The 24108-nt window shown below is 47.4% G+C and overlaps 1 protein-coding gene across 5 annotated transcripts in view; it reads left to right on the top strand.

Moving 5' to 3' along the window:
* LOC147700662 (uncharacterized) overlaps window positions 1–24108 on the top strand; it is a 334569-nt gene that overhangs the window by 214989 nt on the left and 95472 nt on the right. For all 5 annotated transcript variants that reach the window (XM_086929722.1, XM_086929724.1, XM_086929725.1 and 2 more), the window contains one exon: window positions 5769–5852. In XM_086929722.1, coding sequence (XP_086785848.1) covers window positions 5769–5852 — 84 coding nt within the window. The remainder of the gene's footprint in view (window positions 1–5768; window positions 5853–24108) is intronic.

Raw genomic sequence — 24108 nt, forward strand, 5'->3', positions numbered from 1 at the left:
TGAATCCTCTAGTCCAGAGAGTACGTGGCACATTTTTAAACTCAGCGGAGAGCGTCCTTTGCAAGGCATTGCTTGGCACAAGCCACCTGCAGTCCAATAGTCATGTAAACACCGTCTGGAGAACAAAAAATTGTTGCATGTAACCTTTTTAACAAGTCCAATCCTACCAAATTCTCCCCACAATTTGACGTCAGTAAAAATGGCGAGTCAACCGCAAAAGGGCCAATAGTGAGGGCAAGTGGTTTGGAAATGGGCTAACAACTGACAGAGCTGTCCCTGGGACCAGTGAACGGGAAACAGAGCTATTCATAGCCCCTTTATCAACTAAAAAGATTTCAGTTATACCCTGTAAATCAGCGGTAACGTAGGGTCCGCGCTGATCTATAGGCACCAGAACTGGTCCCCTGGCTGTCCTTGCTGTGAGAAAACTCAGTCACCTCATTCATGTCATAGTCATCGAGGTAGTACTGCCGGCTCCGGGGGTCTTCAAAATAGTTCACGCTCTGCCTTTTGTACAATGTATCCTCTGACTGCGTCCCCCCTCGGCCTCCACCTCCTCGTCCATGTCCTGTAAACCTTCGGCCTCTCCTTTCTGCAACAACTCTCATTCCGCCAATGTCCCTGCTGCTTACAGTATGCATATTGGTTAAGGCCAGGGGCACACTTGAAGCACCACCCGTATTAGACCTGGGTAGCCGCTGAACCTAACCCCAACCTCTGCCCCTCACAACATGCTGCATCAACAACCTCGTCTTTAGATCCTTTGACTTTTACTCCACCTTCTCTTTGACCTCATTCTCTCCATGCTCACAGTACTGTGCCATACTCAAAATCACTGATGGGGATGAGGTCATCCAAGTACTTTCCGAAGCCTGCAACCTCATTGCAATCTCGGGAAGCAAATTAGAGACAAATCTGTTAACAAACAAACGAACACCACCCTCATGTGACAAGTCCTGACCACTAAAATCTAGAAACACCCCTTCAAATCTAGTAATGAAATCCGACACACTTTCATCCTTCTTCTGACGACATGCAGTCAACCTAACACACTCCACTCTCTTTGGCTGGAACTTTGCTTGCTTCCTTTTTGGCAGGTAGAACGCAGGCAGTAACTCTGGGGCCATTCAGATCGGTCGACCTAGCTCTACCTTGTGGAGTGCCGCAAGGCTCGTCCCTAAGTCCGACACTTTTTAACATTTATGTGTCTGACTTAGCTAGGGTTATTAGGATCTACCGGATGAGCCTCACCACATATGCTGACGATACTCAGTTGGTGCTAGCCATCAATAATGATGGAGAAGAGGTGGCAGCTCGGTTTCAGGAAGGCATGCTGGCAATTAAGGAGTGGATGGCCTGCAACTGTTTAAGGCTGAATTCCGAGAAAACGGAGGTGATCATTTTCGGTAAACTTTTTCCGATCTGGTCATCAATTTGGTGGCCTCCGTTACTCGGAGTTCTACCGCCCCTCGTGCAGAAAGTTCGAAATCTTGGAGTTATCTTTGATGAGAAACTGAACTTCGTTAATCATGCCAATCAAGCAGCCTCCACAGCATTTTACAAACTCAAACTCCTAAGAAAAATAATTCCATTTCTCTCAGAAAATGGAGGGAAAACAGTGGTGAGCTCATTGGTACTGTCCGGCTTGGATTACTGTAACGGCTTATTTCCGAATGTTCAAGCTCGGGTGGTTGCCAAATTACAACTGGTTCAGAATGCGGCAGCAAGACTGCTATCTGGGACCCCCAAATATAAACCGATTAAACAAGTAATCAGGAGCTATCACTGGCTGACGGTTAAAAACAGGATTACATTTAAAAATTACATTTAAAACATTGTGCCTCACCTTTAAAGCCCTCCATCAGCTAGGACCGGAGTTTCTTAAACAGAAGCTCATTTTTTATCGCCCCACTCGACAATTAAGGTCAATAAATTCACTTCATATTATTGTACCAAGAACTAAGACAGTCACTTGGGGAGACAGATGCTTCACCAATGCTGCAGCCAGACTCTGGAACACGCTTCCAATGGTGATTAGATCTACACCCACATTGTTACAATTTAGAAAATTGTTGAAGACATGGCTGTTTGACTAATAAGTTCCACCCCCCCTTATTTTTTTTCATGTTTTAAACTGTAAATTGAGCATACTGAGGCACCTGTGAGTCTTAGCGCCAAGACGCCCACGGGTATATGATGCGCTTTATAAATTTTAAAAATAAATAAATAAATAAATTTGGAGGGATAAGGGTGTGTATGTAAGTGATAATACGCCCGGTAAAGCTAGGAGCTCTTCTTTCGGCTTGTCGCTGGGCTTATGCTCCTTATCCCAAGCCCTGATCTCATCCCACGTGCCACCTAATTCCAGAGCATGGTCCTGCGTATGTACCTGCCTCCATATGTCTACCGGTACGTGGAGTCGCGCAATTCTGATATTTCAGGGTGGTGAATTGGACGAACCTCTCTCATGGGGTGATGTTAAGTTAAATATTATGTTAAATATGATTTATAGAGCGCACGTACACCAGACGGTTTCTTGGCGCTAAGGGAGGATGGCGGCAGTTACAGAATAGAGAGTGGGTATTCAATTGTACGGCTGGGTGAATAGCCAGGTATTAAGTCATTTCCTGAACTTGGTGTAGGATTCAGTGGAACGCAAATTTGGGGGAAGGGAATTCCAGAACTGGGGGGCCAAGGTCGTATATCTAAGACCTCCATGTTTTTTTCGTTTAAAAGAATGGGAGACCAGCAAGTTTTTATTTGAAGAACGTATGTTGCGAGAGGGGATGTACCGCTGTATATTGGAGGCGATGAAAATGGGCCCGCATTCTGAAAGGGCTTTATAGTGATACAGCCCAACTTAAACAGACAGCGTTGGAGTAGAGGAAGCCAATGAAAGCTTTTCAGCAGCAGACTCACATGCCGATGTTTAGGCTGATCAAAGACAAGCCTGGCAGCCTGATTCTGGACCAGTTGCAGCCGATGTAACTGGTAGGCCGGTATGCCAGCATACAGAGAGTTTGTGTAGTCAATACGCAAGATGACCAAGGCAAGAACCACTTCGGTTAGGGCTGCGGTGGAAAGGAATCTGCTGATTTGACAAATTCCACAGAGATGGAAAAAACACGCAGAAATCACCCAGCTGATCTGAGCTTTCATGGTTAAATCATGGCTAGTAATTCCCAGACTTTTTACCAAGCTGACTGGAAGTGGGAGACTTCCTAGTGACGGTGGCCAAAAGTTGGAATTCCAGGGATTAGCCCGTCCGCCAGTAAGAATCTGCTCCGTTTTGTCTGGGTTTAGATTAAGTTGATTGGTATTCATCCAATCCCTGATGAAATTCATAGTAGATTGGAAGCTGAACACAGATGATACAGAAGTTTCAATATTAAGTATCAACTGAAGGTCATCAGCGTAATTAAAGACTAACTATGACCTCTCTTTTACGCAAAGCCAAAACCAAGGAAAGTATATACAAATTGAAGAGTAAAGGTGAAAGGGAAGAGCCCTGCAGGACCCCACAAGTCAATCTTCTTTGCTCTGCCCTAAAACTGGCCAGGTGTACTGATTGGGAGTGATTGCTAAGAAGGGAGGTAGTCCATTTCTAAGCCAGACCCTTTGTCCCTGCGTGACTGACACGGTCGATCAGAAGATGGTAATCAACCTTGTCGAAGGCATCCGACAGGTCGAGAAGCACCGGGGCCTGAGTAATACTCTGATCGGCCCCCTTCTCAGTTCATCCATCATTGCCAAGATAATGGTCTCGGTGGAGTGTTCAGGTCTGAAGCCTGCCTGGTGGGAATCCAGGTAGTGAGTCTTTTCTGCAAAATAGCTAAAACAGGTGGCAACATGAGCTTCTAAGACCTTACTTAGATAGGGAAGCAAGGAGATGGGGCAATAACTACCAGGTGTTAGCGGGTCAAGGCTGGATTTCTTAAGAATGGGAACAACTTCCGCCATCTTAACTAGGTTGGGGACAGTCCCTTGAGCAAGGGATTTGTTAAGAAGCAATAAAGGAGGATGAGGACAGTGCGAAAAAATTTCCCGAAGGACATAGGGAGGACAGCTGTTCGTCGGGGAGCCAGATCCAACTTTATTGAGTAGAGCGAGGCAGGTATCCCTAGTGATAAGTGCTGTGTCCCTATTGTTTTAACCTTTTGGAGCAATCTGCCTCGGTAACCCACCAGTGGCATTACATCGCTGAAAACCTCGCTGGGGGCCATACCTGTAACATATATCCTGTCCCGTATGTCATAGATGATCTGCGGGGCAACACCCTGAAAACACTGCTCCCACAGTCCTATTAAAGTGGCCTACATGCGCTTAAGAACATGCTGCTTTATGAAGGGCTCATAATCTTTCATCTCACTAAACACATCTTCCACGCTATAGATCGAGTTCCGAGCCCACTGAGCTGGCTGATTCGCCACCATTCGCTTTTCCTCATCACCCACAGCAGAACACACCAACACTTTCTCCGTTGGGTCTCGCGCAGCTGCCTAATTCGCCTCACGTACCCCACGCACAGGCATTTCGACATTCAACAGTCCTTGGGGTGCCACACTCACAGGAGAAAGGAAAGATGCAGAGACAGGTATCATTGTGTAGGGAGAAAAGGTTGTAGGGGGTGAAAGGGGGATCTTCAGCTGTGTAGGCTCAGTTTAAGAGATTTGAAAGCTATACATAATGATTTAAATTGAATCCTATTGGCTACGGGTACAGACTAACGCTGTGGAGACTGAATCAAATTTAAGGATGCCCATCAGTATTCTTGCTGCTGCATTCTGAGCTATTTGAAGTTTGTTAATGCTGCGCCTCGGAGCACTGGAGAAGAGGGCGTTAAATAGTCCAGTCTTGAGGAAATCAGCACCACATTCTTCCTTAAATCTATAGGTATTCGCAGGAAGAATTTTCTCAGCATTTTCATGATAAAGAAACAAGCAGAAGTGGCGGAGTTGATTGGTGCTTCAAAGGACAGCTTGATGTCAAAAATGACACCTAGTTTTTGACCTTGTGCAGTGGATTTGATAAGGAGCCAAGTTGGACCGGCAACTAATTAACTGTCCAAAATGATGGATTTTTCCCCAGCAGCAAGACTTCGGTCTTGGAAGAGTTCAATTTCAGACAATTGTCTGTCATCCATTTTGCTATATGACTCATACATATGCGTGCATGCAAGCTCTATCACAAAAGAGGTAGGGAAAAGAAATAGGGATGTGTCAGGCTTGTACTTTGGAGCAATGCTGCAAATCTGTCTCTCTTGGTGGGATTGGGATTCTGGCCCTACACCTGATAACCGTGAGAAGATCCCTCTCTTCCTGCTTAATCTTGCTCAATTCTATGCGAAGATAAGTGACATTGTCACAACAGTCAACTACACTCAAAAATACTACAGCTGTACAATGTCGTAGTACTACGTCAACATTGTCTTTCAGCACACTTTTTTAATTGTGTTCTCTTGGATTTGAGGTTACCTTAGTGTCCTCTTGAATTCAGAGTCCTGCGTTTGTGAATTCTTAAGATTTCCAATCCTTTTCCCACAAAAAAATCGCTGCTCTGGCTTTCTCTTGAACTGTCTTTATCTTAAAATACAGAAAGGCTCTAGGGCCGAAGTCACAATTGAGTGTCTTGATTCTTTCTGCCAAACTCAGTATTAAGTTCTGGGTTTCTACAGTGTAGTTGGCATGTGCTTGCTTGTTTTAGTCGTGTAATATTTCTCACACGCACCTTAAAATAAGGATCCTTACTTGTCTTTTCTTATATTTCAGGTTGTGTTCGATCCAGAGATGCTGAAAATGGAAGCTTGATTACATCAAGAAGTCTCCAACGGAAGCAGATGGGCTGGATATCAAGTAAGTTGTTAGCAATGTTGAGCAGGCGGCTCCTTTCCCCGCGAACACTGACTGCAGAGCAAGACACGATCAAATGGGCTTGGCCTTTTATACCTCTTGCCCTCAAAATGACGTCCGAGATTTTCCGGAATGTTCGGGAATGTTCCAGGTTGTCTGGAGAGTGCAGCATTTGCCACAAATTCATTCCAGCGCTCATAATGGAGTAGAATGAGGCTCAAGTAGCGCTGCTTGTAAAACGTTAGCATTCTCATATTGATCATATCATAAACATAATATAAAATCAACAGCGAAGATCCTGATGTTGCCCACAGCCTGTCATTACTATCTATTGATGACATCTTTGTTCAATTCTACCTACACCATAATTTGATCAAAAACGTGCAATCTTGAACTACCCAGTTGCCTGAACCTAAGATGGCGGCTCCCTGAGTTTATTTACCCATAAGGAGCTTCCCTGGTTCTCAGGCAAATCGGCTGTATTGTCTTAAAACAAAGAATTAATACGTCAGAAGGCAGGTGAGCCCCTAACCCTAGTGACATCTTTGTTAAAAAATCTACTTGTACCATTACCTGGATAAAAACATGCAGTCTCAAACAACCACAATGCTTGACCCTTAGATGGCGGCTCCTCGAGTTTGTTTACCGACGAAGAGCTTCCAATCAATCAATCAATCAGGACATGTATAGAGCGTGCTACTCACCTGTGAGGGTCTCTAGGCGCTGAAGGGGGGAGGGTGCTGCTACTACTCGAACAGCCAGGTCATGAGGTGTTTCCTGAAGGTGAGATGGTCCTGGGTCATTCGTAGGTGTGCGGGGAGGGAGTTCCATGTCTTGGCTGCCAGGTAGGAGAACGATCTTCCTCTGGCGGTGGTTCTGCAAATCCGTGGGACGGTGGCGAGGGTGTGATAGGCGGAGCGGAGCTGGCGAGTGGGAGTGTAGAACGAGAGGCGGCTGTTGAGGCATTCGGGGCCCGTGTCGTGGAGTGCTTTGTGTGCGTGGGTGAGGAGCCTGAATGTGATCCACTTGTTGACGGGGAGCCAGTGCAGGTTTCTCAGGTGGGCGGATATGTGGCTGCGGCGAGGGATGTCGAGGATGAGTCGTGTGGAGGCATTCTGTATGGGTTGTAGTCGTTTCTGAAGTCTGGCGGTGGTTCCCGCGTATAGGGCGTTTCCGTAGTCCAGTCTGCTGGTGACAAGGACCTGGGTGACAGTTTTTCTGGTTTCGATGGGGATCCACCTGAAGATTTTTCGGAGCATGCGCAGGGTGTTGAAGCAGGAGGACGAGACGGCCTTGACTTGCTTGGCCATCCTGAGGGAGGAGTCCAGGATGAATCCTAGGTTGCGTGCGTGGTCCGAGGGTGTCGGCGAGGAGCTCAGTGCTGATGGCCACCAGGAGTCGTCCCAGGCGGATGGGGATTTTACGAGGATGAGGACCTCCGTCTTGTCTGAGTTCAGCTACAGGCGGCTGAGCTTCATCCAATCTGCGGCGTCTTTCATACCTTCCTACAGGTTGGTTTTGGCAGCGGCTGGGTCTTTGGTGAGGGAGAGTATCAGCTGGGTGTCGTCGGCGTAGGAGATGATGTTGATGTTGTGTTTGCGTGCGATGGTGGCGAGGGGGCTTATGTAGATATTGAAGAGGGTTCGGCTGAGCGAGGAGCCTTAGGGTACGCTGCAGATGATCTTGGTGGCCTCTGAGCGGAAGGGGGGGAGGCGGACTCTCTGCGTTCTGTCGGAGAGGAACGAGGTGATCCAGTTCAGGGCCTTTCCTTGGATCCCAGTGGTGAAGAGGCGGGTTATTAGGGTGCGGTGGCATACGGTGTTGAAGGCTGCCGAGAGGTCTAGGAGGATGAGGGCGGTTGTTTCTCCATTGTCCATCAGGGTCCTGATGTCGTCGGTGGCTGCGATGAGGGCAGTCTCGGTGCTGTGGTTGGCTCGGAATCCGGACTGGGATGGGTCGAGCGAGTTGTTTGCCTCGAGGAAAACAGTCAGCTGTTTATTGACGGTCTTCTCGATGACTTTGGCCGGGAAGGGGAGAAGAGAGATTGGGCAGAAGTTCTTGAGGTCTTTGGGGTCCGCTGTGGGTTTCTTCAGGAGGGCGTTGATTTCTGCGTGCTTCCAGCTTTCCGGGAAGGTGGCTGACAAGAAGGAGCTGTTTATGATGGTCCGGAGATGGGGTGCGATGATGGTGTCGGCTTTGTTGAAGATATGATGGGGGCATGGGTCCGAGGGAGAGCCAGAGTGGATGGAGTTCATGACGTTGGTGGTGTCTTCAGTGCTGATGGGGGTCCAGGCGCTGAGGGTGGTGTTGGGGGTCGCTGGTTCGGTTGCTGGAGGCGGAGTCTGGGGGCCGAAGCTGTTGTGTATGTCTGCGATCTTTCGGTGGAAGAACGTGGCGAGGGAGTTACAGAGTTCTCGTGATGGTGTGATGTCGTTATTGCTGGTGCTGGGGTTGGAGAGCTCTTTGACGATGTTGAAGAGTTCCTTGCTGTTGTGGGTGTTGTTGTCTAGCCGCTCTTTGAATGCTGTCCTTTTGGTGGTGCGGATCAGCTGGTGGTATTTGCGGGTGGCGTTCTTGAGGGCTGTCATGTTTCCTGTGGTTTGTTCGTGGCGCCAGGTTTTTTGGAGTTTCTGCAGGATTTTTTTGATTCTCTGAGGGGGTCTGTGAACCACAAGGTTTTCCTGTTGCTGGTCATGCCTGGGGGGTTCTTCAGTGGTGCGAGGTCATCGGCACAGTTGGTGATCCACTGTGTGAGTTTGTGGGCTGCGTCGTTGGTGTCAGCGGTGTTGGCTGGTGGGTTCTGGCTCAGCGATGAAAGGAGCTGGTCTGTGGTGATTTTGCTCCAGCCTCTGCAGGGGATTTGTTGCGTGCGGTGGTGGGATGTATTCTTTTTGAAGTTGAAGTGGGGGCATCTGTGGTCGGTCCAGTATAGTCCGGTGGAGTGGCTGAAGGAGACGTGGTTGCTGGCGGTGAAGATGGGGTCGAGCATGTGGCCAGCGATGTGGGTGGGGGTGTTCACTAGTTGCTTGAGTCCGAGGTTGGCGAGCAGGGTGGTGGTGTTGTTGTCGCTGGTTTTCTCCAGGTGAAAGTTCAGGTCCCCTAGGAGGATGTATTCTGGTGGGGCGAGTGCGTACGGGCTGATGAAGTCGGTGATGGTTTCGCTGATTTGTGTGCGTGGGCCCGGGGGTCAGCAGATGAGCGTTCCTCTAAGGGTGGACTTGGGGTCGGTGTGAATCTGGAAGTGTAGGTGTTCGGCGGCGGAGAGTGGTCGTGATTATGATGGTGTTCCTGTAGACAATGGCGATTCCTCCTCCGGTTTCTTTGATGCGGTCCTTCCGGGTGATCTTGTAGCCGTCGGGGGTGGCTATGGCGATGTCGGGGGCCGAGGAGGCGTTCATCCAGGTTTCCGTGAGAAGTCGACGTCCGGAGCTGTTGTGTCGAGGAGGTCCCACAGTTCGACGGCGTGCTTATGGACGGAGCGTGTGTTGAGGAGAATGCACTTGAGGTGGTTGTTGTCGCGAGGTCCGGTGGGTGGTCTGCAGATTCGGAGGCAGGTGCCTTTGCAGGCTTGACAGTTGAAGGGTCCGTGGGTTCTCCTCCGGGTGGCTCGGTAGCAGGCGGGTGTTCGTCCGGTGTTGAGTGCGTGGAGGGCGGCGGAGTCGTATCTCAGCTGGGTTCCCTGGCCCTGGCGGGAGCCAGGGATTTTGGCGCTAGGCGAGGTCCAGGCGCGGACGGGCGCAGACCGGCTCGCCTTTGGCGCGTGTGCGGCACGCCAGCTGTGCGCATACGCTGTTCGACCGCTGCGCGTCCTCCATATGAGGGGCAGAGAGAGGGAAGAGCAGCTGGGAGGTGGGAGCGGGCAGCCAATGGAATTAAAGAGGGCGGGGCCGCAGGGACACAGCGGCGGGAAGGAAAACGGCGGGGACACGGAGGCAAAGGGGACAGAAGAAAAAGGGGCACAGGGGTCAATACAAACACGGCAAAAACAAGCGCAGGCATACAGGAAGAGACAAGGTGGCACAGGGGTCAATACAATCACGGCAAAACAAGAGCAGGGGTACAGGAACGGAGAAGGTGGCACAGGGGTCAATGCAATCACCGCAAAAACAAGAGCAGGGGTACAGGAAGAGAAAGGTGGCACAGGGGTTAAAACAGTCAAGAGGATACAGGAGACAGGCAATACCGTGGTAGCCGAGGAACATGCGGCTAACTCGGGCAGCAGTTGCGGCAGATACAGGACACACAGGGGGCCGCATGGCGGTGAGGGGAGCGACCTGCCTGCCAGGTGACAGGGTGCTTGTGGAGTGATACCTGATCACCTCACACCATGATCAGGTGAAAGGACCTATGATCACTATCTCGACCTGAGTTCTCCTTTGCAGAAGACTTGAGATCATGATAACCTGGAAGCCTGCCACCTAGGTGTACTCTCAATAAGTCACAATTGCCTGACCCTAAGATGGGAGATCTTCAAGCCTAATTACCTCCACCGCGAATCCCCTAACAACTGTGGGTGGAGCAGATACTTGTACATTTTTAAAACTTTCCTACTACGGGCGGAACTGTGATCAGTTCTATCTGTTGAACCCTAACTTGAGGAATACCTGCAGGCATGAAAACTTTGATACCTGTCACTTAGATGGCGGAAGCCCCCAGTGGGACTGGTCAGGTCTCAATTGGAGAAACAACACCACAGCATAAAGACAACACTCAGCTGGACCTCTCCTGAGGACCAATCCCACACTCGACAACGATAAACATTCAATAAACCCACCCACTGGATTAATACAAAGGCCTAACTATCCTCGCTAGCTCGATTACCAAGAGAAGAGCAAGATTCAACCAAGTCACCAGCCCAACTCTTAAGACCGACAGACTGCAGAGTGACCCGAGTGGTAAACCACACTGCTAATGAGGACAAAATGATTACTGACACATCATCCACCCTCCACGCCCCCTCAATGAATTACACGAAACTCCATGGCCAAAACTCCTTCTCCATCATCTTCCCCCCAATCCATCGCTCAAAGAGAAAAGAAATTTCAAACACAAGCTGAAACACTATTTGCTGATATTTATCACTGCTCCACCAAAGGCCAGCAGAAAATGGATCTCATTTTCCACACCCTGAGCCCTGCGGATTGGAATACCATTGTGAGAACACACCTCCACATATCCAAAACAATCAGCACCCCTCTCAGCTGCAAACCGTCCGAAACGCTGTGGCAAAACCTGGGTGACCATTTACAGCAACGGGACAGTATGGATCCAAGCCAACAATGACAATCTAGAATCATTTGACGCCCTCTTCCCCTTGCTGTATGAAAAGAAGGGGTGGGTAAACCTTGCCGTGATTTTGCCGGACGAAGCTCCAATTGAGACTCCGAAAATTGAACACTAATTTCAACTGAACTTTCTCGAGAGAAGACCTGTGATTCAAAGACACTTCAACTCCAATCTGAGTGTTCAATCTATTACCTCAGTGAGAACCAGTCACCAACAAAAGTAATTCATCATTAAGTTGGCCATAAACAGTTCTCCCTCAAAGGGTCATCGGTATATATTTAATTACCCGTCCTGATGATGGTCTTGTGAATTGATTCGTTAAGACCGAAACGTCGACTTATATGTCCACTTCTGTGCGACTGACAACTTGCTACCAGTGACTTACCTCTTATCCAGCAGTAGTCATTGTTTAATTTTTTATAACAGTTTGGACTTTGTCTTTTGTAATATAGGAATTATTGTAATATTTCTTGTACATCAGATTTCTCTATTTGTTTCATTCTCACGACTGATAAAGAACCCTTGTGATTTTATAACTAATAACATCATCTTTTGATATAAAAAAAACCCTTGTGTTGCAAATACTAGTGTGGTAGTCGTTTTTCCTCAAGTAACTGGATATCTGAATTAAATACAGCAACTGATGTTTACAGTTTGAATCTTAATAATTGTTTTCAGTATAGATTCTAAATGCTGTCAAAAATATTTTAGAATAAATCCCTTGCAGGCAATTAATACTTTACACTCTTCCCCGTGCTACGCAATACCTTCACCCATCTCCCACATACCCACTCAAACAACCCACTGAACACCAACAGACTTACCCCCATGGAGAATTCACAAACCAACCTCATGACACACCTCACTAACCCCAACTTACACCCCCCAGTTGCCACCTTCCCCCCCACCCTTACCCTGACTCACACAACACATTCCTCTCATCCGGCACTTATCTGGAGTACGGCTCACCCAAGACTTTCCAACCCCATACAGAGCTCCACCACGCCCACCCGTCACAATACAACCTACAACAAGCAGCTAATGTAATCAACCCTCAGTCATTGACTCCCAACCCTCACCTATCACTGACTCTCATGAAGCTGACGCTTGAACCACAACAGGTGACGCCACGCCACACGTCCTCCACCACCCCCAAGGGCAATTTAGCAAACTCCCACATTGTGAGACACTCTCTCACTAGCAAGCTCTCCCCTTCCCTGGATAGCCCTGCTTGGGACTCCAAAAACTTGAACTCCACCACTCCCTCCTCTTCGATCATGACACAGAGACTGACGATACTAGAAAACAAATTGGAGATCGCAATACTGGGCATCAACAATATCCTATCGTACCTCTCTTCACACCTGTAACCTTCTCTATGCCCTCACCTTATTCCCACAATTACCAACACTAAACTCACAAGACCCCCAAGGCTCAAGGACACAGCTGGCCCACTATCCTCTCCCTGAACAAACATCTAAGACCCAAAAGAACAACTGCAGCAATGCCCATGAGTGGGGCGATTGATCTTGCCAACTCCTACGAAGCTTCTTCAATGGTCAACCCCTGTTCCAATATGAAGGTTATCATGGGACTTGGAAGAGAACGCCCCCCCACCCAGAACATCGAGGCCTCCAGACGTCCTCACTAATGTCCCCATGATTCCCACAATGGAGATACTCAACATCAAGGAGACAACCAAATACATGCTCATTAATTGTAGATCGGCCAACAAACATGCCACTCAAACTGGCTAAAAAAACGCTCACCAACGACATAGACATCTCATTCATGACTGGAACATGGTTAAATGAGTCCTCCTCACCAATCATGGACATGCATGTCTTCCCGGGATTCTCAATCTATACTACTATTATAAAGGAAGAACTTTGAACATTTGAGGCGGGTAAACTCGGGAACCACAGCGCCAATCCACACACCCGATACATCGTTGTAATCGTCAGGGTGTGCAGATGGACATAGGCTATATAAACGTAATAAATATATGTTATTTAAAAAATTTACAGAAAAAAAAGTAGTCCCTTGGAAGAAGCGCCGGCCACGACGTGCGTGCCCGATGTGAGGAGCGCGGGGAGGAGCGGCGTCCTGGAGCGCGAGGAGGACCGGCGGACATGGCGCGAGAAAGAGCGCTGAGGATTGGTGGACAGGCGGTGAGGAGCGGCGGACAGGCGGTGAGGAGCAGCGGACAGGGGGGAGGAGCGGTGAGCGGCGGATGAGGAAGTATATTTATTATTTATTTAGGAGCTGGGAGCGGCGGAAAAATGAAGCAAAAATGAAAATCGCGAGCAAGAGGAAGCAAACGGAGCATTACAAAAGTGAGCCAAACGGTGCATTACAGGAGGAAAAAGTTACGTGTGCAGGTTACAAAAGCGTACATCGTGAGCAAGAGGAAGCAAACGGAGCATTACAAAAGTGAGCCAAACGGTGCATTACAGGAGGATAAAGTTACGTGTGCAGGTTACAAAAGCGTAGAAAGTAAACATAGAAGTATAGGAGGAAAAAAGTGACGTATGCAGGTAGCAAGAGGAAGCAAACGGAGCATTAAAAAAGTGAGCCAAACGGTGCATTACAGGAGGAAAAAGTTACGTGTGCAGGTTACAAAAGCGTAGAAAGTAAACAGAGGTATAGGAGGAAAAAGTGACGTGCGCAGGTAGGACAACGTCGGGGCGGGCGGGTGCCCTAAAGCCTAATTGCTCCCGGACAATGTCGGGACGGGCTGCTAGTCATCAATAAAGATAGAACAAAACACCGAGGTGGGGGCATTGCAATCATCCACAAGAACAACATTTCCGTAGCGGAATCAGACTCCTTCAAATATAACTTATTTGAACACCTAAGCGCCACCATTAAGACGAGCAACAATAAAACACTAGACTGCCATCTCCTCTACCATCCTCCAGGCAACACCCCTGCATTCGTAGAACACCTTTCAGACCTGATAACCCACTGCTCTCGCCAAGACTCCAAGAACATAATACTAGGTGACCACAATCTACTTTGGAACGATGAAAAGAACTCTGGGACCCAATCCCTGAACGAACTTCTTCTCAATAACAATCTTACCCAACACTGCACCAAAAGAACCCATAACAGGGGTGCAACTCTCGATGCAATCATTGCCCACGAAGACACAATCACGAAAGACCACATTCTTCCTATCGACTGGTCAGATCCCAATATCATTTTATTCCACATCAATCAGACTTGCCACTGCCTACCCCATACACAGGAATCCTTCCACTGGGTGAGAAATCTTAGACAAATCCCCCACACCGACCTGGAAGAAAGGGTAAGCTCAGTTCTTCCCATCATCGCATGGAAACCTTTGACAACCGAACTCACCTCAAACTATAATGCAGCAATGACCTCCATTCTTGACCAGTTTGCCCCCGAAACAAAAAAAAACAAGGACCATTCTTTCAAGATCCTGGTTCAACACAGATCTAAACTTAGAAAGAAGACAACTAAGAGCTGCAGAAAGACTCTGGAGAAACAACCCGTCAATAATCCACCTAGACCTACTCAAATCTGAACGCAGGGAATATAAAAAACACATCAAGAATGAGAACACATCTTTCTTCTGGGATGCACTAAACAATGCCAAAAATCGACCCAAAGAACTCTTTAATATCATCAGACAACAAACCTCCAAGCCCCCTCACCCGCAGTGATGGCCCCCACAGAACTATGCAACAACTTTGCCACCTTCTTCAAAGAGAAAATCAACAAGATTGAGCTCTCCTTGGACAACGACCTCCTAGCACCCAAAGTAAACCCTCCCCCCTGTAAAGACGACCTCAACACACCCAGTCACCCCCCCACAACAGCTAATAATCCTTCGCTCCCATCACAGAAGCAGACATCTCTAAATTGATTACCAGCTTCAAACCCTCGTCACACTCCTCGGACCCTATACCTGCGCAACTAGCTAAGAAACTCAATCTCACCCTAGCCCCGCTTTGGACCAAGATTATAAATAGTTCTCTAAGAACCGGAGTCATGCCAGCCTGTCTCAAAATGGGTCAAGTCACACCACTTCTAATAAAACCAGGCTCTGACCCCAATGATCTCAACAACTTCAGGCAAAATATCTAAACTCCCTTTTCTAGCAAAAATCTTGGAAAGATGTGTCCTCTTGCAATTAACACTACACATCAAAAGCAACAACTTCCTCACCAATCATGCTGCAGCACTGAGACAGCGATCCTGAATGTCATAGATGACATTCACGATTCTCTTGACAATGATCAATGCTGCCTACTCATCCTCCTGGACCTATCGGCAGCCTTCGACGCGGTTGACCCCAAACTGCTCATTAATGTAATGCGGGAAAGGGTCGAAGCAGACGAGGTGGTATTACAGTGGTTCTCCACCTTCCTGCAGAACTGTACTCTAAGAATAAAAAATTAAAAACAGGCCGTCAGACCTACTTCCCATAAAAAGGGGGGTTCCGCAAAGATCAGTTCTCTTCCCAGCACTATTCAATATCTACATGGAGCACCTCACCAAATACTCAATAAAGCCAACATCCCCTTCCAGCTAAATGCAGATGATACCCAGATCTACCTAGAAACTTCCTCTATTGATGACATACAAAGACTAATGCTCCCCCTGAAAGAAATCCAACACAGGCTATCCCTGAACCACCTGAAACTAAACCAGGACAAGACGGAAATACTCATCATATCCAACAAAGCAAACACCCCCCAAGTCACAGAATGGCTAAAAACCATTGAGGCAGCCTCATCCCAGCAGACTCTGTAAAATCACTGGGAATCACTCTGGACCCTAACTTTGACATGGTCAAAAACATCAAAAATACTGCTAAGAGCGCTTTCATCAACCAAAAACTGCTCAACAAAATAAAGCCATTCATCCCCCAATGACCTCAAACAAGCCCCCCAATCCTTGGTTCTGTCCAGATTGGACTACGGGAACGCAACCCTCACAGGCACAGCAAAATCCAACCTTGCCCCCCTCAGAACAACTTTAAATGCAGCAGCCAGGATGGTCACTGGAGTAAAAAAATATGAACACATCACTCCTGCTCTCAGAGAGCTAAAATTGATACCAACAGAAATGCACACCAGCTTCAGAACAGGCTGTCTCACTAACAAAGCCCTTCATACCGGTAAACCTGCATACCTGGCCGTCAAACTCAACAAAGCCGGTCAGTCAAGGAACCTAAGGAGTACTAACACTCTACTTCTCATCCCATCAAAAACTCGCAAACATAAAGCCTCATCACGCGCCTTCTCTGGAAATGCGCCCAAAATGTTGAACTTAATCCCAGTTCATATCAGGACTAACCCCTCCTTTCCACAATCCAAAGGCCAGCTCAAAGACCTTTTCCTCAACCAATCTCTTGAATAGATAGCTGACACTCTACAGCGAATCCCGCACATGGCAGTATACAAAGACTCTGTTAAGAGTACCGATACCTCTCTTACCTCTCGTCTCTTTCCGGGGCTCACCGATCTGGATTTGTCATGAATCATGGAGTCTATCGGCTACTCTTTTGTTTGAACTGTACTCGTCACGAATCACTATGTTCTACTACGGTCACTTCTTATGTTTGATTGCATCTTTGATACACGTTGTAAAGTGCTCTGATACCCTCAAGTCTGGCTAGCGCTATATAAAACTCCTAAATAAATAAAAACATCTGTTGCCTTCGCCATGCCCGGACCTTGTGAATCCAGATGCTTCCTATGGAGATTGATGGGGATTTAGACTTGGGTAATCTGGTGGCTACCATGGGGACTTTATTGGAGATCATGACACAGGCTGAGAAGGAGTCTGGCTATGTGGATTGATGACATCCCTACAGATAGCATGCAAGACCTTCACTGCTATGCCCTGGGTGAGGTTCAGAGTCCTTAACATTTACCTAGCTGAGGAAATAGTTCCTCCACTTAGAGCAGAAGGTGTCAGGGGCGGAACTCATTAGGACAAGCTCTGACACGCAACAGCTAGTGCCAAAAAGTAATAAACAAAGTTCGCCTCCGTAGTGTTTGAAACAAAAGGAACAAAAACATACAGCTACTGCACATTCAGGAGATTGTCACAGCTGCAACTTTGTTAACACCTAGCTTGTTTGAGCGAGGAGTTGTCACTGGCCTCATGGAAGAACTAAAGACCATGAGCACCGCACTGGCGACACAGCTTCCTCTTTACTGGAATGGGCATTGCCATTTCTGACGCAGTGGCTGGAGCGGCACTCTCAATGCAGGAGCACAAATATTTTAGCAGTGTCACAGCAGAGACACCAACCTCTCCCCTCAGTGGATCATATTGGATACACAGCCCGTTTGCAGCTTGCCCCTTCTGACCATGACACCGGCAGGCAATGGGTCACTAGCCTATTACCCCCATACCTGTCTCAATATCAACAATCAGTACTGCTCTTCCATTATCATCATCATAAAATCTTTATTTCGGTACAGAAAATACCATAAAAGCACAGGTTTAAAAGACATGGAACATCATATAGTAAAAAGTTATTATAAAAGCACACAATTAATTGTTACAAGCACAATAAAATCACATTACATTTTTCTTTTAAAATAGGGGCACATTATGTACTATTCTAGGGGACTAGGGAACTAGGGAAAGCCTCTGTGACAGAATACATTATTTATCCGATAGGGTGCGCTTAGCCCTAAATACTTGAGGATCTTCTTATGCGCCACATGGCTGCAAAAAAATGCGAAACTGCAAAAACAATAGGTCCTGAGGTGTCATTTTGCATAACTCTAAGTGCTTGCATGCACTGCCGGAAACCAAGATTTTTACAAAGGGGGACTAGCCAATATTTCCTTGGTTTGAGGTATGCAGGGCAAAAGAAGAAGACATGTTGCTCTGTTTCACTGTCACATTGACATAAGGGGCACTTTTTCGGTTCAGACATGCTCCAGTTGCATGTGAAGGCCCGTATAGGTAATACACTGTGCCGCCATTGCACATAAAGTTTTCTTGCTATGACGGGGTAGATAACATCCAGGAAGCCTTCAAAATGGTATGTGTCTTTTACCATAAGAAAGGATACAGTTCTGGAGCCGTGCTTAGGATTGCGCATGGCCATGTCCAAACTCTCAGCACAATATCCTTTCGAGAGCATGGCAGCCGGAATCTGATTGTATCCCCTCTCAGGGTCAGTTCATAGGCTTGAGAGTCCCAGTCTAATAAGTTTCTTCTTAATGAAGGCAAGCCATGGTATTTTACGTGCACTGCTACTAATAAGTACTTCTTTAAGCTCTTGCCTGTAATTAACCAGCTCTGGTGTAACCCAGAGGCGGCGCCAGTACCTTAGTGTACTTAGAGCTAGCTCCTCCTCGATTGGGGTAATCCCCAAATCAAGTCTCAGTGGGAGGAGCGGGGTACTGGGCGGAAGAGCTAATTTTTTTTTAAAATATGTTTTTATTGCAGAGTTATAGACAAAACATCAAGGTCATGTGACCGTTATACCGCCACATTTCAAGGCACAGTGTGGTTTGAAAGTAGTACACAGCCATTCAGCCCACATCCCGGAGGCCGGGCGGCGCACCAACAGGTCCCAACAGGAGTTCCCCATGTGCTACTCAAAGGGACAACAGGTCAACAACATAAGTACGTATCGGCTTTTTGTTACCTATCAAACACCCCCCCCCCCGCCAAATACTTGCAGTCACTTCGTGTGAGCGACAACCGGGCCCTCAGTGCCCGCACTATCAGGTCTATGCCAGTGCACTTCAATAACAGCTGTCTGTTAGTGCCTAGCATCTTCCACTCAGTGTCAACACATGCATGCCGCCCTACACTCCACTCCCTGAAGGACCAGTCAGACCTCCCTATCGTAGGTGCCCCTCTTGTTACTGCTGCGGTGTCCCAATAACGCCCCTCCAACCCTCCCCCCCCTACTGCCGCTGATGTGCGTTGTACCTATGAGTTCTGTCAGGAAAGCTCGCTGCCTATCGGGGTCAGGCATTCGATCTTCTAAGCCTCATGGAACCTCCCTCTCCAGATGTCCCTCCTCTTCGTCCTCGGTTAAGTAGTCGCTCAGAGCCTGCACAATCATCTCCCGCCCTTGCCATCTCCAAGCTCTTCTCGCTACCAGTTCTCGTGGCCTGTCGCATTCTGATCGCACTCTCACATCTGGACCATTTCAACAGCTCATTCGACCATCTCCGAACAGACGGGCCCTCCCTGGATTTCCAGCACCAAGTGATCTCTCTTTGTGCTAGTATGAGTCCCAGGTCAATAAACTTGCTCGTAATTTTAGTCCTTGCCGTGTGTGGGAACCAAAGCAACATGCACGCAGCCATGTCGAACTCCACCTCTCTATCAGTGACTGCATTCAAAAGCTCGCCCACCTCAGCCCAATATGTCCCTAACTTCGGGCAGCCCCACAACATGTGATCTAGCTCGACTTCAAGTACCAAGCATCTCGGGCACGCTGCATCCTGCACCTGAAAGTGCCTTCGAAGTTTCCCTGGTGTCATATATGCTCTATGCAGTATGAAGAAGTGCACCTGTTGGAAACGGGCATTCCTGCAACCCTTCCATGTTCGCTCCAAAATATGGCCCCAAATCGAGTCCGGTATGGGCTTACCTATGCTTTCCTCCCATTCCCCTTTAGCGCAACGAGCGGTTCCAGGCCCTCGTTCAGTATTCTCGAGTGGATGCAAGTTACCGCCTTGATTGTGCCCGCAGCCATCACCACGTTCTGGCAGGCCATGGTCGTGTTCGGTTCCGCCAATCCCCCCCTCCAGTGTTTTTGTATTGCTGCTGTCACTGCAGCATGCAACAGGTAGCTCCCATCCGGAAGACCAAACTGGTCCTGCAGTACGCGAAAGGGGGCCAACACCCCATCGGCATACAGATCCCCCACCACCTGTAGACCCAGTTCCTCCCATTCCGACAACGGAGACCAATCGCCTCCATGTGGTAGCGCCGTCAACATCCCAATAGGGATCTCTGGGGCGTATGGGCGTGCTGCTTTTGCCCTCTTCAGGCTCCTGTGCCAGCACATCCGAAGGGTTCTGGGCGGAAGAGCTAATAAATTCCTTAAGAACTTATTCTCAACCCTGGAAAATTTTGATTTGTTACAGTGACCCCACAGTTCACCGCCATACATACTTGCACCCCTAGCCTGTGATTTATAGACCTCCAGTGGTGGACCTAAGGGCTTTATCGTTGGGGCATTAGATAACCTCAAGATCCCACCCGCTAATTGTGCAAGCTTTAACTCGGATTTAGTTGCCTGAGGACCCCACGTCAAGCTCTCATTGATCGTGACCCCAAGGTAGACAAAGGTACTAACCCTTTCCAGTATTATTTTGCCCAGGGTGGGATTGGGTCTTGTGGTTCTGGGTGGGTTGAAGATCATGAATTTTGTTTTTAGTGAGTCTATCTCCATACCCTGTTTGTTACAAAATTCTACAAATCCATCCAGTATTCTCTGGATACCCATCGGGGATTTAGAAAGCAATAGGATATCGTCGGCGAAACATTATCGCTGGTACCCTATTCCCAGGTAACTTCGGTGCATCATTATTCAGCACCCCATTCAGATGCGTGATTACCCCTTGACATAGAGGCAAAACAGGGTCGGTGCTAGCACACAGCCCTGCCTTACCCCCCTGCCAATGGGGAATCTGGATGTAAGAGTATCACTCTTCCTGCATCTGACTTGGGCAAAATTTGCCTCATGTAACCTAATCAGGATTGAAAGAAGGTGATCGGGGATGCCCAGATCTAGAAGGACTTTCCACAATTTGCCTCTAGGTACAAAATCGAAGCCAGACCGCAGGTCTACGAACACCATATAGAGACTGCCACCCTCTATAAGCACCATCTTCCAATGTAATAATACTAGGCGAAAGATTTGATCTATCGTGGATGTGTTCAGGGCCGGCTCTAGGCTCATGGTGGCCCTGTGCAGGGAGCGTAAGTGGGGCCCCCGGAAGAGGGGGTCTGGACGGGGCGGAGCTCAGGTAGGTGTTTTACTAATAATACGTCCAGAAAAGTCGTTAGATGATTGACCAGTGCCTGCGGCTGCTCCTACCTATATTATCAGATTATCATTTAAATGAATGATGAGTCAGGCTCACTTTGCTCTCAGTGAGGTCACTACCGAACATAACAACTTTATAAAGCACCAAGGGGAGAAAGATGACCTGAAAGAAAGGCTGCACACCTCTGCAACTTTCCAGCCCATTTCAAATGTTTCTGATTCGGTCTCCAAATAGAAAGTCAAAAATACATGCTACAAATATAGACGTGTTAGCCAATCTCCCTCTTGAAGAATTTCCCTGAGTAAGTGAGTCCCTTCCATTTTGAAGTGATGATACACCACTTATTCATTCAATACCCCCAAATTCAGGATTGGATGCAGTTCTTTCTCTTTCTTTTTTACAAGGAAAATGTTGCTAACAAACCCAGCTGAACTCCAATCCGCTCTTATACAATTGTATTTTTTATGCACAGCAGTCTGCTCCACCATCTGCGTCTTCTCTGAAACTAACCATATTTTTTTTTATTCTCTCTCCTGCACTGGCTCTGCCACATACTCTATTCTGAATGCCCTTACAGCTTCCAAAACCCATGGGTCCAGGCTTACTTTCTCCCATTTCCTGTAAAAGTGGGCATGTCTTTCACCCTGCATTAAGGGGGATATATGAAAAGTATGTTCTTGTTTGCTGCTCTTCTCATTAACTCTCCTCCTTGAAATTGTGGTTTTTGGGAGAAGGTGAAAAGGTGGTTGCTGATATTCCTTGCGTTTAGTCAGGGAACTAACCATTGCTCTCCAGGCCACTTCAAAAACATAAATCCTTCTAATGTCCCATAGATACTTCTGCAAAGAGACAAAAATGTCCCTACCAAAAACGTAGATATTTATTTGAGTAATGTTTCCCAAAACGTATACCCTGTGCTGCTAAACCCCCTTCAGGTGAAGCCAGCAGTGTACACCCGCTGATCTCACCACCTGGAAGCCTTTCCGGACTCAGCCACGACGTGAGCCCAATTAAGAAAACAACAACTGACAACACAATCGGAAACGAACTGTTTAGGGTTGGCTTACAGAACCAACCATTGGGGTGACACAATGACCATTACCCTGCCAGGAAGCTCCTTATTTTTTTATTTGCTGTTGTCGATCCTAGAAATGGCAATGGTCAGACTGAAGGGCAGTTCCTGGAAAAAGGAGTGCAGTACATGGCTTTATGTGTGGATCCATAGGTGGTGGGAAGCTTTTCAATGCTGCAATTCACCTGTGAGATCAGTGACAGGGTGACTCCCGAGTTGCAAGTTTTCTCAGACAGAGATAGCAGATTCCCAATTAAACGGAGGTGAGTTTAGATCAATAGAGCAAATTAGCTTTATCTCATTCTCTAAGGTTTTTAGCCCTAAACTTTTCTGTTATGCCCAGCTTTTTCTCATTTGTTGATGACTTCAAAATTAATTTGATATGCTAATACATATCTTGGTATTGTCTGCAAGCATGTGATGTGTGGTACCAGGGTTCTCAGTCCCTTGTTGCTGGTGTTATGCCCTAGGTGATTAAAGCGCTGGGTGTTCACAAACACACACATGACAGGAACAGTCTTGCTCTCTCTTCGTTCTCAAAAGCAATCAGGCACCACCTCACATAGTTACACACGCGTGTCGTGTCTCGTGTCGTGAACATATTGTGGCGCAGACTGAGACAAAAACCAATACCATTCAGTACTATTGACGACTATGCTGCGCTGCGATGCGATGTTATTAACAGTACACAGTAGCAGTAACAGTAGGCAGCTCAACTGGAAAGACAGGCAGGAGGCCAGGCGATTATTACAAGTCATTAATATAAATACATTTTGTGAGCACAGTCTTAGTCTCACCGGCGTTAGTCGGACTCTCGACGGGGAAGAGACTTGTCGGAGGACACTCAGGTGTTCTATCTAGTGTCTCTATCGACGATGATCAGGCGACAGGACGAGGAGTCGGTTAATTTTGATTTTTAATTCTTCTACACGATGTGACCGTGACGAGCTCAGTCGGAGTCGACGCACCGCTCACAGTGACGCACTCTCCCACTAGTGACAAATATTAGCTCCTGGCTCTTGGGGTCTAAAACAGAAGCATATGACCAACATTATTCACTAGGGATGGGCAAGCCGGCAAACTAACAGGGAGAGTCGAGCAACTGACAGCCACGGGCCTGGCTTGGCTCTAAGAGCCTGTGCACGGGCCAAGCCCTGAAAATATTCTTCATGTAAATCAACAACAAACATCATGCAAAAATATGATAAAGTCTCTTCAAAATGAATAAACGTGTATTTATTTAACACGCAAAAGCAGTTCGCCGAGGTATATTAGATGTTATCACTGCTTGCGACGTATTTAGTAACAGAGGCAGCTTTTACACTTAAATATTGAAACAGTCACGCCCCCATCCTATCTATGCCACTAGTAAACTAAGAGTCACGCCAGTTGTTATGTGTTCCCCATATGTGGCCTAAATTCTTAATATGCATGAGGGAACATTAACATCTACGAAAATATAATAAAAAAGAGGTTTTTGTACAGAACACATCCCACGCTCACTATTTGAAGGTGCTCTTATATTTTATAATAAAAACAAAGGAGAATCAGTAAAATAAAAATAAAATATTTGCCTAGGATCAGAGAATTTGGCCAAGCGGGGTAGCCGAGATTGATGCTCGGTGTTTTGGTTTTGCACCATGGAATTCAGCCACTAGGTGGGCATATCTTTCTCTCTCATTTTTTACATCTAAGATTATGTTTTGTTTTTATTTTTTTGCGCCTGAGGTGAGAGGGAGGTTGGCAGGCAGGTGGCATAAGAAAGTTTGGCTTGTTTTGGGCTCGAGGGTCAACAAGGACCGCGAGCGGATTCAGGACCAGCTTTCTGTTTTTCACGGAGGGAGATGGCTAACTAGTACGAAAGAGGAGGCAACATGTAGCAGCT

This window comes from Lissotriton vulgaris, chromosome 7 (assembly GCF_964263255.1).
Source record: "Lissotriton vulgaris chromosome 7, aLisVul1.2, whole genome shotgun sequence".
NCBI classification, from domain to species: Eukaryota; Metazoa; Chordata; class Amphibia; order Caudata; family Salamandridae; genus Lissotriton; species Lissotriton vulgaris.